The 14,691-nt window shown below is 41.1% G+C and overlaps 1 protein-coding gene across 1 annotated transcript in view; it reads left to right on the top strand.

The window, feature by feature from the left end:
- Positions 1–324: 324 nt before the first annotated feature.
- Positions 325–14,691, top strand: part of HINT3 (histidine triad nucleotide binding protein 3) — a 30,623-nt gene continuing 16,256 nt past the window's right edge. Inside the window, exon 1 of the mRNA XM_037844485.1 lies at positions 325–616. Coding sequence (XP_037700413.1) covers positions 416–616 — 201 coding nt within the window. The 5' untranslated portion in view covers positions 325–415. The remainder of the gene's footprint in view (positions 617–14,691) is intronic.

Raw genomic sequence — 14,691 nt, 5'->3', positions numbered from 1 at the left:
CCTGCAACATGCTATAGTACTCGCTTTGGAATATCTTATTAAAAAAGCACTGGGCGGCTCGAATGCCCACCAGGCTGTACGTGGCCAAGCATTAGCGCGCCCTGAGCAGGTTACGCGCCACACGCCGCGTTCCGACGTCTTGGCGGACGTCGTGCGTCTTTACCGAAGCGGCTCAGGGGGCGGGGCAACTCCCGTCTCCCGCAGCGGCTTCGCCAGGCCGGGCCCTCGCGCGCCCCCTAGTGGCCACCAGCCGCACCAACACCTCCCTGCAGCCTGGATCTGCGCGTGCGTCGGTGTCCCCGCCCAGCCCATCGCGAGGTGCGGGGCGACGCCTGGAGGTGAGACGTAGGCGGTGCGGTAGGCGGGCCTTGCGTGGGGCCCGGCTGTGCTCGCTAAGCCGCGGGGGCCGAGCGTGATGGCGGCGGAGCAGGTGACCTACAGCACCATGTCAGACGCTGACCGTGAGGCAGCGGCGACTGCACGACCTACGATGTCCACAACGGAGACCTCAGGGGCCGCCTCAGAGTCACCGGAGCGCGAGGACTATGACAGCAAGTGCGTGTTCTGCCGGATCGCGCGGGGGCAGGAACCCGGCACCGAACTATTGCCCTGTGAGGTGGGTGGCGACGCGCGGTCCGGGGTGGGCGCGGGGTCGCGACGCCCCCACAGAGCTCCCGGAGGCCTGGCGGGTGTGGACGGGTGTCCCGTTGGCCAATCAGAACGCGCAGAAGGAGGGCTCCCGGGTGTGGGCGGGGTAGGGTCCCCACTGCTCCTCCGAGCTCGGCGAGGCCCCGCGGGTGTAGGCGGGAGGTCCATTTTTTAATTCAATTCAGTTTTATTGAGATATGTTCACATCCCATACAGTCATCCATGATGTACAATCCGCTGTTCACATTACCATCTTAGTTGTGCATTCATCACCCCAATCTATTTTTGAACATTTTCCTCAACACCAGAAAGAATCAGAATCAGAATAAAAAATAAAAATTAAAAAAAGAGAACACCCAAATCACCCGCCATCCCACCCTATTTTTCATTTAGGTTTTATCCCCATTTTTCTACTCATGCATCCATACACTGGATAAAGGGAGTGCGATCCACAGTGTTTTCACAATCACACTGTCACCCCTTGTAAGCTACATTGTTATACAATTGTCTTCAAGAGTCAAGGTTACTGGATTGGAGTTTGGTAGTTTCAGGTATTTACTTCTAGTTATTCTAATATATTAAAACCTAGAAAGTGTTATCTATGTTGTGAGTAAGAATGTCCACCAGAGTGACCTCTTGACTCCATTTGAAATCTCTCAGCCACTGAAGCTTTATTTCGTTTCATTTCATATCCCCCTTTTGATCAGGAAGATGTTCTCAATCCCACAATGCCGGGTCCAGATTCATCCCCGGGAGTCATATCCTGCATTGCCAGGGAGATTTACACCCCTGGGAGTCAGGTCCCACGTAGTGGGGAGGGCAGCGAGATCACCTGCCCCCTCCAAGGTGGCTTAGTTAAAGAGAGAGGGCCACATTTGAGCAACAAAGAGGCGCTTGGGGAGACTCTTAGGCACAATTATAAGCAGGTTTAGCCTCAGAGACTGCTTTTAAATTCTGCACACTCTAATGCCAATAACTGAAGAGAAAACTAATAGAAAATAGATAATGGTAATTGTGAAAGTTTTGTTTATTAGATTGTATGAAAAAAGGCTAGGATAGGGGTCTGAGATCACACTAATAGTCTCTGATTTCCAGTGAAGAATACATTTACTGGAAGTGTTATCAGTTGTGGCATGTGGAAATTTTCAGAGAACTGAAATCTTGCCTAGATATTTTAGGGCAGGTATCTGATACACACATTGTTCTACCAGTTCTACTTGTCCTTAAAGAAACAACTTTTGAATCACCTCCAAAGATTGCATCTTTAGTGTAATCATTCATTTGTTGGTTAAAAATGGATTCCTCCTTAACACTTTGTTCTAGAGATTCATTGGTGAACAAGATAAACGTCAGTCCCAGTCTGGACTTTATATTTTAAACAGGGAATGCATACAGAGGAGGCAGCCAGTACAATGCCCTGTGCAACGACAAGCTGGTTTTGCAGTATTTCGCAAGCTGGTGTGAAGGGCATCTAACCAAGACTTGAGGGTGTTGGGGAGGGCTTTCCAGAGAGAGATTGGAAGAAACAAGTGCAAGTTGACCTGGTGAGGAGAAGAAGAATGTCCCACATAGAAAAACCTTCAGTGGTTCAGAGACAAGAGAGAACTTTGTGCCATAGAAGAACCAAAAGAAATTTTGTCTGATTGGAGTGTAGCATTTGAGGGAATGGGGAGAAAGTTGAGCCCGAAAAGGAAACAAGGTCCCAGACTATGGAGGGTGTTATAATTCATGTTAAGGAATTTTGTTTTTATCAGAAGAATGAAGGGAGTCCTGAAAGTATTTAATACTGGGTTGGGAGAAGGGGGTTAAGGAGTGACATGAGGGATTTGCTCTGTGAAAGACTGTTCATGCATCATTGGGGAGAATGATTTGGAGGGGACCAGTCTGGTGGCATGGAGACCAGTTAGGCTGTTGGAGTGGTTTTCAACCAGGGGCAGTTTTGCACCCCAGAAGACTTTTGCAAATATCTCAAGACACTTTTGGTTGTCACATCTAGGGGCGGGGGGAGACTACTGGCACCTAGCAGGTAGAGGCCATTGTTGCTGCTAAATCTTACAATGCTTGGGACAGCCCCCACAATAAAGAATTATCCAGCCCAAAATATCAGCAGTGCCAAAGTTGAGAATCCCTGATTTAGATGTAGGAGAATGAGGAAGAGAAAGAGGGGGCAGTCAAGGATGACTTCCAGATTTCTGGCTAGGGTAACCTGGTAGTGGTGGACTATTTCTTTAAGATTGGGAATACAGGAGGAGAACAGATAGCCAGGGAAGTAGTGGAAAGAGTTTGAAGTGAGTGTGCAGCATCTAAGTAGAGATGTCCATTAAATGGTTGGACAGTCTGTCATTCTTGAGGGAGGTCTTTTTCTCTAGCCCAGATAACAGGAATCATCAGTTTATAGATGGGAATTGAAAACAGGAATTGAAATGACCCAGGAAGTGGGTATAGAGTAGAAGTGAAGGAGGTCTATATGGAACCCTAAAGAACGCTAACATTATAAGGGGCAGCAAGGGGAAGAGGATCTGCAAAGGGGATAGTAGGAACAGTCAAACAGAAGGAAAACTAAGAAAGCTAAGAAAAGGTAATATGTCAAGAAGAAAGGAATTGTCAGCAATCTCAGCCTGCCCTAACTCTCAGGTCTGGGTTTGGTGACCCTCTCATGTGCTTGCAGAGAGACCAAGTTAGATTAGGACTGGTTTCATCCCAAAGGTGACGTTAAGTAACTTTGAGAAGAGCAATTGCAGTGCAGTGGTGAAGGGGAAGACAGATTGCAGCTGATTGAGAAGAATCTGGGGGATGAAAAAGTGAAGAGAGCAAATATAGACAACTCTCACAGGAAGTTTGGCAATCTAGGGGAGGAGGGAAAGGGAGTAGTAGCTGAAGGGGGAGATGGGTGTTAAGAGAGAGCCTTTTAAAGACAGTGAAGACCTCAGTTTTGTTTAAACCCTGGTGGGGATGAGTCAATGGAGAGAGGTTTATGATGTCCCATGGGGGTAAAGCTTTGTGTGGTCGCAATAGATTCGTCTGGGGGGGGGGGTGGCGGCCGGTCGCTAAATCCTAGGCTCTCAGGATTGCTCGGAGGGTACCGGCGGCGGGGGCTCTTTCCCGGAGGCGAGGGCGAGGCGGGGGACTTGGCCAGGTCCCCGGCGGAGGCGTGCAAAGTATGGAGGGCGGCGAGAAAGGAACAGGCGGGACACGTTTCTTTTTAGGGTGAAGAAACCAAGAGAGTTTATTAGGGGAGAGTACAAGCTTATAACGGGCGGTCTAGAGGGCGGGGTAGCTGTAGAGGTTAAAGGCTTGGATTGGTTCTGAGAGGGCGCGGAGGTTGGTTGTTGGGTGTTGCACAATGATTGGTGCATGCGCACTGGCAGTAGGGGACGTTGCATTGTAACGGAGGGGTTGAGTGGTTAGACAAGGGAGGCGGTCTTACCCGGCAAGCTTCCTCCAACGGTTGGTTTTGGGTGAGGAATTGGGGCCTGCCTCCGGCCTCACCTTCTCAGGCCCGGGGGGCTGTGGAGGGCGCTGTCACCCGTACCCACTACCCTCCCCAGGGGTGGATCCGGTCCCCCGGCCCAGGCCCGCCAGGTTGAAGCACGTAATCAGTATCCCGCACTTTGTTCTTGGGAAGAGGAAATTCTTTTACTCATTCATCACTTAGTATTTGAATGAGTGCTTCCTATGTGCCAGGTGCTGTATGACGCATTGAGGTACAGCAGTAAACAAAACATGCAGAAAATCCCTGCCCTCATTGAGCTTACCTTCTTGTTACAGGAAATAGACAATAAGCAGATTCAAGTAAAATATAGTTATTAGATGGTGAAAAATAAAGAGAAGGGGGATGCACTTTTGAAAAGCAGTAGGAAAAGCTCCAGTAAGAAGATGGCATTTAAGTGAAGCCCTGAAGGAGATGAAGGAGCAAATTATGTGGTTAGTTAGAAGAAAAAGTTTGAAGTAGCTGTCCTCTGGAATCCAGGAGAGAAGATAAGAGAAACTGAAGGATTGTTGTATGGCGGTGAGGGTCTGTTGAGGTTGAGACCATTCACTTTAAAATCATGTCAGTCTGCTCAGTTGTGTGATTTTTTTTTTTTTTTTCTGTCCTCCAGCAGCAATCTAAATCAAGGTTCAGACGAAGTGGGCAGGTATGTCATCTCAGAGTTGGGGTTAGGTGTTTGGAAGTGCAGGGGGCAAGGGAGTGAAGAATTATGGCAAGAGAGTGGTTGAAATAATAGACCATGGAATCTGTGCTGAATGGGGGAAGGAAGTGAAGACAGGAAGCAAGCTGACAGGGAGGAAGAATTAGTACTCTGTCTTTAAATTAGGCCTCTGCTGTACTGATTCATAGAATCAGAAGTAGCTCTACCCCGTTCACCCTTTATTTTACTACATACAATATTAGGCTAGAGAGAGAGAGGTAAGTGAATTTTTTAACTTCACAGATTTCAACATTTCTTATATTGCTAGAAACTGCTTTTAACTTCTTCACACTCTACCAACAATGTTAAAGAGAAAACTAGTGGAAAGTAGATAATAGTTATTGTGGAAAGCTTTGTTTGTCTAAAAATAGGTATTGAGATGGGGTGGTACTGTAAAAAATTATATCATGGCTTTCTTCTATCACAGCTTTCTTCCTTCCTTTTTTTCACTGTTAGGAACATTCTCAGAGTAAACTATAAGAAGAACCCTGGGACCTTTTTATAGAGGAAATAAGACATTATCAGTACTTTTAAGTAATGTATACTCTAGGGCACACAGGATGAAAATATACAATATCCATGTAATATAGAACATAAACAAGATACAAATGTTTTTGTAATACTGCTCCTAAAAGTTGTGTATCTTTTTCTAATTGAATCTAAGATGATTGGATACATAAGAGCTCACTAATTAAGGTTAATCTTTTTGAAAGAGAATAATCACCTACGTGTTTAATTTGTATGCTCTAAATTACGTATTTATATAATATATATTAATTCATATATATTTCATTGTAAACATGAACTATTGGGTTTATAAAAGTGGGGCCTACTTATTGTTTAGTGCAGAGGAGAAAATTTGATTTAGAATAATGGAGTTACCTGCATTATGTGGACTCCTTACTTAGAGGGGCGATAAATGAAAAAACAGTGGAGAAACACTGGGCTAGATGTTTATTTTCACCTTTGTTGAGACCGTACTAAGGAAACAGCCCAGTGATAATTTACTTTAAACATTCTCTACCTTCTTTAATCAAAATTGACTTAACGCTTTAGAGGGCATGGTTCTGAAATGTTATTTTGAACATTATTTCCTTTTATTTGCTTTAGATATCTATTGGTCAGGGTTCATTTGTAGAAAGAAAAATCATTCTAGTTATTTTAAGCAGAAATTGATTTCATAAAGGGAATTATTTGCTAAAAAGTCATTGGAAGGGCTGGAGGAGCAAGTTTTGGAATAGTGCCCAAGAACGATACACAGAACAGCACTGCAGAACTAGCTCACTGGAGCACTACTTTCTCTGCCACAGTCAGAAGGTAGATCTCAGGTGACTGCCATTGGAACTTTGACTTCAGAAAGAAACCTCCTTAGCTGTGATACAGCAATGAATCAGTGTCTACCACTTTTTTTTAAATGCAATTTTATTGAGATATATTCATATACCATACAATTGTCTTAACTGTGCAATTATTCACAGTATCATCATATAGTTGTGCATTCATCACCTCAATTTTTGAACATTGTCATTACTCCAAAAACTAAAAATACAAATAAAAATACGAATACAATTAAAAGTAAAAAAGAACACCCAAAACATCTTATACCCCTCTTCCCCCCCTATTATTCATTTACTTTTTGTCCCCATTTTTCTACACATCTGTCTATACACTGGATAAAGGGAGTGTGAGCCACAAGTTTTCACAATTACATGGTCACCCTGTGTAAGCTATATAATTATATCATGGTCTTCAAGAACCAAGGATACTGGGTGGCAGCTGAAAAGTTGCAGTTATTTCCTTCTAGCTATTCTAATACACTAAAAACTGAAAAGGGTTATCTATGTAATGCATAAGAATAACATCTAGAATGACCTCTCAACTCCATTTGAAATCTCTCAGCCACTGAAACTTTATTTTGTTTCATTTCTCTTCCCCCTTTTGGTCTAAGAAGGTTTTCTCAATCCTGTGATGTAGAGTCCAGGCTCATCCCCAGAAGTCATGTCCCATGTTGCCAGGGAGATTTATACCCCTGGGAGTCATGTCCCACGTACTGGGGAGGGCAGTGAATTCATCTGCAGAGTTGATTTAGAGAGAGAGGCCACATCTGAGCAACAAAAGAGGTTCTCTGGGGTTGAACTCTTAGCAAAATTATAAATAGACTTAGCCTTTCCTTTGCAGTAATAAGCTTCATAAGGGCAAGCCCCAAGATCAAGGGCTCAGCCTACTAAATTGGTAGTCCCCAATGCTTGCAAGAGTATCAGGAAATCCCCAGGTGGGGAAGTTTAATTTTAGCACATTTCCCCCCAGGCCTTCAAGGGTGCTTTGCAAATGTTTTTATTCTCTGCCCAAGTTACCCTGGGCAGAGAATAAAAGGCAGAGAATCAGGTCTTCACGCTAACCTATATAAACCAACCAGATCTCACCCCCTATTCAAGGTTCCATGTAATTATGGTGTTTGAATAAACTGAACATACAAGATAAATTATATAGTGTGCTACAGAAAATAAAGATTTTGTACCAAACCAACATCTCTTCCTTTGGTCTCGCATAGAAGTTGAAGTTTTAAAACACAGTTAATATCATCTTTTATCCTTTAGTCTGATTTACCTTAGTCCTAACCAAGTCCATTTCATTCATATCTCTAATTGAAGTCTGATATCTTTTTCAGCTTTTTTAACAGTTGCTGTATAGGGTAATGCTGACATTCATAGCTTCCGAACTATGGCTGTGAGTCTCAGGTGTCACACAGATATCTAAAGTTATAGGGACAGACTAAGTTATACACAAACAGCTCAGCATCTCAGAATTTAGAAATAACCATTACAGCTGATGAATGGATGTGACTGTTGTAAGAGCTTATAATCTAGGAGCCTTTATAGTAAGCCTTCCCTTGATAACTTATACTCTCAGATTCAACTCTCAGAGTTTGCACATTATAATTAGTCCATATTAGTGAGGCATTGTGTTTGTCTTTTCAATTCTGGCTTATTTCACTCAACATACTTTCCTCAAGTTCCATTTACCTATTTGTATACCTCACAACTTCGTTCCTTCTTGCCACTGTTCAGTATTCCATTGTATGTATACACCACAGTTCACCATTCTGTTTATCAGTCAGTACCCTTAGGCCACCTCCATCCATTGAGAATCGTGAATACTGCCACCATAAACACCAGTGTGCAAATGTCCATTCATGTCCCTGCTCTCAGTTCTTTCAAGTATACACCCAATAACAGAGTTGCAGGATCATATGGCAACCCCATTCTTAGCTTCCTGTGGAACCACCACACTGCCTTCCAGATGAGCTGCATCATTTTACTTCCCCACGAACAGGAAATAGGTATATACCTCTCTCCACATTTTCTCCAGCACTTGTATCCCTGTTTATTTTTTAAACAGTTTTATTCACACCCTGTACAATCCATCCAGAGTAAACAATCAGTGATTCCCAGTGTAATCACATAGTTATGTATTCACCATCACAATCTATATGAGGATATTTCCATTTCTTCTGCAAAGAGAGAAGATGATAAAAAAATGAATTAAAAAATAAAAGACAGAAGGAAAATAAAAATAAAATACAATTAAAAGGTCAGACAACACCACCACCAAGAATCCCATACCACTCCCTTATATCCCCCTCTTACAGACATTTAGCTTTGGTGTATTGCCTTTGTTACAATTAATGGAAACATCTTACAATGTTACTGTTAACTATAGACTCTAGTTTGCATTGATTTATTTTTTCCCCTATACCATCCAGTTTTCATCACCTGGCAATGTTGACACTCATTTGTTCTCCCTCATGTAAAAACATTCTTATTTTTGTACATTTAATCACCATTATTGACAACTCTAGGTTTCGTTAAGTTATATAATCCTAGTCTTTATCTTCTATCTTTCCTTCTGGAGTCATACGTGCCCCTAGCCTTAGTCTTTCATCTGTCTAATTTCACTCAACATAATGTCTCCTGTCTGCCACTTTGTCTTTGGGATTTTAGATGTCATATTTTATTTTATTTTTCTTTTCCTCTCTCTCTTTTTCCCCTTACTGATAGTCTTCATTCTACACTCTTCTCTGAACCTCTCTTTCCTTGCTTTTCCTATTTGCCTGTAGTGCTCCTTTAGTATTCTTGTAGAGCTGGTATCTTGTTCACAAACTGTCTCTGTGTCTTTGTCTGAAAATATTTTAAACTCTCCCTCATTTTTGAAGGACAGTTTTGCCAGATATAGAATTCTTGGTTGGCAGTTTTTCTCTTTCAGTATCTTAAATATATCATACCAGTGCCTTCTTGCCTCCATGGTTTCTACTGAGAAATCTGCATGTAGTCTTATCAAGCTTCCCTTGTATGTAATGGATCACTTTTCTCTTGCTGCTTTCAGAATTCTCTCTTTGTCTTTGACATTTGATAATCTGATTATTAAATGTCTTGGAGTAGGTCTCTTCATATTATTCTGTTTGGGGTATGCTGTGCTTCTTGGATCTGTAATTTTATATCTTTCCTAGAGATGGGAAATTTTCAGTGATTATTTCCTCCATTTTTCTTTCTGTCCCCTGTCCCTTCTGTTCTCCTTCTGGGTCACCCATGACACATATATTCATGTGATTCATGTTGTCCTTCAATTCCCTAAGACTCTGCTCATATTTTTCCATTCTTTTCCCTATCTGTCCTATTGTGTGTAGGATTTCTGATGTTTTGTCCTCTAGTTCATGAATCCTTTCTTCTCCCTCTTCAAATCTGTTGTATGTCTCCATTGTGTTTTTCATCTCTTCTGTTTTTCTTTTCATCCCCATAAGTTCTGCCATTTGTTTTATCAAGTTTACAAATTCTTCTTGATGGTCATCCAGTGTCTTCCTTATATCCTTCATCTCTTTTGCCACATTTTCCTTCAGCTCATTTATTTTATTTAGAAGATCTGTTTGAGCATCTTTAATTAGTTGTTTCAACTCCTGTATCTCATTTGAAGTGTAAGTTTGCTTCTTTGACTGGCCACATCTTCCTTTTTCCTTATGTGAATTGTAATTTTTTGTTGTCTAGGCATCTGATTTCTTTGATTACCCCAATCAGATTTTCCCTGATCAGGCAGGCCCACATCTCAGGAGGAGAGTGTAATCAGTATCATATTTCCTGAGGATGAGCCCCAGAAGATTGTCAGACTTTTCTATTAGGCCTCTAGACAATGTGCTTTTCCTGTCCTGCCCTTCAGGTGGTGCTTGTCAGCTCTCATCTCCCTACTGGCATAAAGAGGTGTGGTGCTATTAATTCTCAGCAGACCCTGTCCCTGTCAGGGGCCAAGGGTGAATCAGAAGCCATGCTTAAGTTGTTTCTGTGTTTTGTTTTGTTTTTTTGTTTTTGTTTTTGTTTTTGTTTTTCTTTTTCCCCAGGTCCTGAGGTCTGAATTCTTTGAGGGAAGGTGGTCACTTGAGCTGGACCCCATCCTTCTTCTCTTAGGGAGGATAAACCCTTTAGGGAATTATCTCCTTGACTTGACTTCTTCCTTTGTCTCTCTAACTATCTCAACTCCACCCTTGCCTGGGTTAGTGCTGACAGTTGAAAATGCCATCAGTGCTGCCTCCTGTCTGCTGGGAGAGACCTTAGTGTTCTTTTCCTGCTTGCTCTGGCTTTATCTGTGCTCGTAGCTTGTATTTGGTAGTACAGATTTGTTAATTCAAACTATGATTGGAGCTTGGTTGAGCTACCTTCCCTTGCTCCCAGCAGAAATCACTTCTTTTTCCCATAGGGAAGTGTTCCAACTCAGCCTGCAGTGCTGGTGGGGGAGGGGTGCCAGCTCCACAGTTTGGGGGCTTTATTTCCAGTTCTATGTTGCCATCTCAGCTGTTCCACCCTTTCCAGACTGGTGTACGATGTGTGTCTGGTCACAGATGTGCCCAGATGGTTGTTCCAGACTGCTTTCTAGTTATTTCTGGCTATTTACTGGTTGCTCTAGGGAACTAAATTTCACATCTTTCTGTGCTGCCATGTTGCCCAACCTCGGCTACCACTTTTGAGCAGTGTTTCTCAATGGTAGTACTACTGGAATCTGGGATTTAACTTTACTTTGTTGTGCAGGACTACTCCACCTATTTCAGGAGTTTAATATCTTTGGCCTCTAGACAGAAAATTCCGGTAGCATCTGCAGCCAAAAAGCGCCCACATATTTCTACCCCCAGTTGAGAAAAACTGCTAGAGTCGTGGTACACCTGCGAAGTCCACACTGGCAGTCCGTTCTAACAAAAAATGAATGTCTCATGTTCATCTCTTGATACCCATGAAGATAGGGAATACATTTTGGAATTCTGCTGGGGGAAAAAGAAAGAAAATACATCCTATTTCTGTAGTCTTAGAACTGACCTTATTTGCCAGCTGAAAATAGCAGAAACAGCAGAAAGATAGCTTTTCCTCAGGTCAGCTTTCCAAAGTACCTAAGTACATCTAATTGGCAAGATCTAAACCCTATCTGGGATTTTTAGCTTTTTTAACCTCTGTAGCATAGAGGGCACAGAAGTAATGGAATGGAGGTTGAGGATGGACCACAGTTTATTGTATTTAAGTTGCTGGTTAGCCCAGATGGTTTAGTATTAGTGGTGATAATGAAGTGAAGAGGGACCAGCTCTTTGTCTAATTAATGTATTCTTGGCAGGGATAGGAGGTGCAAAGAAGTATTACTCTTTTTATGCATAAAGTACAGATATACAATACAGGACATAAACAGGTACACAGTATATCTGTGGTATTAAAATATCATGGGATGGGGAGAAGGCTTAAGGAAGAAAAATGTCTAAAAAGACTCCTTGTAGCAGGGGAAGAGGGGTTGTGAACAGTGGCAATAATGAAGAAAGATTGAGAAACACTGGTCTAATCAAATCAATGGCCACAATTCCAACATAAACAAACTATTTTTCAAGGAGAGACTAAAAGACCATGGAAAATCCATCTCTGTTACCGGAAAGGTGTCTGAAAACCTGAAAAACATGCTAATTTTGTTTAAGGGGTAGAAGAGGGAGTGTCAGTAGTTTCATCTTTATATTTAAGTAGCTATTATTTATTCAGTGCTTTTTTGCACGCTTGCTATGTATTCTTCCATTGGAATTAAAAGATGAATATGGCACATCCCCCCTCCACATCTACATACACACACACTTGAGAACCTCGCCTATGATCTGGATTGAAAGCTGCTAGTAACAATTTTTTAGTGGGTGTCATGAGGGATGGATTGTCAAAATTCTGTACTTTAATGTCACTTCAGACCACTCTTTTCCTTTTGTGGTTATGCTACCAACATAGCATACAGTTAGGTTCATTTGTTTCTGTTTGTTTTCAATTTTTAGGGTTTCCTTTTCCTTTTTCTTTTTAAGTTACAAAATGCATTGTTTTGGTTTGGTAAAGCTGCCAGAATGCCATATATTAGAAATGGACTGGTTTTGAACAATGGGATTTATTAGCTTACAAGTCTACAATTCTAAGGCCATGAAAATGTCCAGATTAAGACATTAACAGGATTATACCTTCTTTGAAGACAGGCTGCCAGCATCTGAGACACCTCTGTCACACGGGAAGGCACATGACCAGTGTCTGCTGGTCCTTCTCTCCTGGATTTCATTCCTTTTAGCCTCTGGCTTCAGTGGCTTCTTCTCTGTTTTCTGTGGGTCCTCTCTTAGCTTCTCTGGGGCTTTTCTCTGAAATTCTCTCTGCTTTGTCTGTCTATTATCCTCTTAAAAAGAATCCCAGCAAGAGAATCAAGACCCACCCTGAATGAGGTGGGTCATGTCTCAATTTAAATAATCTAATCAAAAGGTCCCACCTACAATAGGTCTACACCTACAGGAATGGATTAAAAGAACATGGCTTTTTCTTGGTTACAACAACATAAAGCTACCACATGCATGTTAAATATTTACATGTTTTCAAAGCCAAAATTGTAAAGTTTTGGAAGATGTTGTTTTTGGAAGAATGGAGAAGTCTAGCATCTTTCCTTGTCATCTCTACCCTGCTCCTTCTTTCTCCTATAAGAAACATTTTTTTTTAAGTATTTTTTAATTTGTCCTTCCATTGTAAGTAAAGATGAATCCATTGTAAGTAAAGATGAATGTGTATGTCTATATTTGTATTCTCCCTTCTTACATGAAACGTAGCATAACCATGCTCCTGCATCTTTTTTTAAAAACCTGAGTATGTATCCTAGAAATGATTTCATAAGTATATAAAGTTTTTTCTTATTCCTTTTTGTAGCTGCACAGTAATCCATGTATAGATTTATGATAATATATTCAACTAGTCTCCTAGTTGAATCTCAGACATTTGGGTTATTTTAAATCTTTTGATGTCACAGGGCACACTGCAATAAATAGTTTTGTAGACACATCATTTCATATTTTTGCCAGTGTATCTTTGGCATAGGAGAATAGTCTTTCTTAAAATGACCAGCTAAATAATGGCTGCATTAGTTGTAGCAATGGAAGAGGTTGGCATCAGAGGGTCAGTTTTCAATATTTTTGAAAACTTAAGGGAAACCATAATTTAATCACGGCCGAGACTAACTAAAACATAAAGTTTCTTTGCTTCTGACAGGAATTTTATCTATTCCTGGTGATAATGGCAGTTATCTTATGTAGATTGGTAGTTTTCTATTCATAAGGATTGGGAAAATAATCTATTCATATATGATATTGGGCAAACAAAACCTTTCAGATAGCGGGTTGGGAGAAAAGGGAACTCTATTGGACTGAGTCATGCAGTATAAGAGAGCAGATTTTTAGAAACTTTAATTTTTTCTTATTCTTTAGACTGGCACTTTCTTGTTCTATGAATTTAAAGTGTTCCTGCTGTGAGGTAGAATTCATTTACATCAAAGTTCTTATTAAGATATATGTTGTACCAGAAAGAATTACCTTTTAGATTTTTAAAAGTTAATGCCATAATTAAGAGGACATAAAGACAATAAAATTGTTGTGTTATGAACCAATCTGAGAGTACAGTTGTGACAGTGTTAGTTTGACCCCCAATATTAATTGTTCTCTAGCTGGGAGACATTAAAGAAATGATGGAAAACTAAATGTTGAAAAACGCTGTGGTTTTTGTTCTTACTCTTATTTCAAACATTCCATGAACATCAATATTTAACGTTACTACTAGGCAGAAAAATCATGATCAAGAATGGATTTAAATGATGTAATTATTCTGTTTGTTCCTCTAGGATTATCCACTGGGGTACTCTAAATCATCCAGCCTTTTGGAATTGCTCTTCTTACATATATACACCAAAACAAAACAGATCTGAACCTCCGTCCATGAATTGTAGAAACCCCAGCCCTTTCCCCAGTATGTCATAGGATTTTCTCTTGGGGTTAGGGGAATATACTGCATACATTTCCCCTAGCCACCTCTATCATTTTTCTGGTTCTCCTGAAAAGCCTCTCACTTTTCTCTTCTATCAACCCAAAAATGGCACACGGATCCTTTTCCTTTCCTTTCCCTAATACATTAACACAAAGCAGCAATTGATTTTTCCTGATATTTTGGGGTCATGAAAGATTCTCATATTCTTCCAAACACATCATCATATACCTGTTTCTGTAGGGCACCTCAATTTAGTCCTTTCTTGTTTCTGTATTTTCCTTCTAGCTCATTCTACATTAGGTTGATCCATCATTGTGTTTACCACATGATCTTAAAAGTGATTACCTTTCCCCCTCATCTTTCAGGCAAGTTACACTTAATAGCTGGGAAAAAAAAAAAAAATCAATATTTTTATGTTGTGGTGCCTCCACATTTTGGCAGCTTTTGGGCTGAAGGCATGTTAGTGCAGACAACAACAAAGTGAATATTTAAGCAATATCTTGATAAATTGATAT

The sequence above is a fragment of the Choloepus didactylus genome, chromosome 7, assembly GCF_015220235.1.
Source record: "Choloepus didactylus isolate mChoDid1 chromosome 7, mChoDid1.pri, whole genome shotgun sequence".
Taxonomy (NCBI): domain Eukaryota; kingdom Metazoa; phylum Chordata; class Mammalia; order Pilosa; family Megalonychidae; genus Choloepus; species Choloepus didactylus.
Note: the sequence above shows the minus strand (reverse complement) of the source record. Positions and strands in the feature narration are given on the sequence as shown.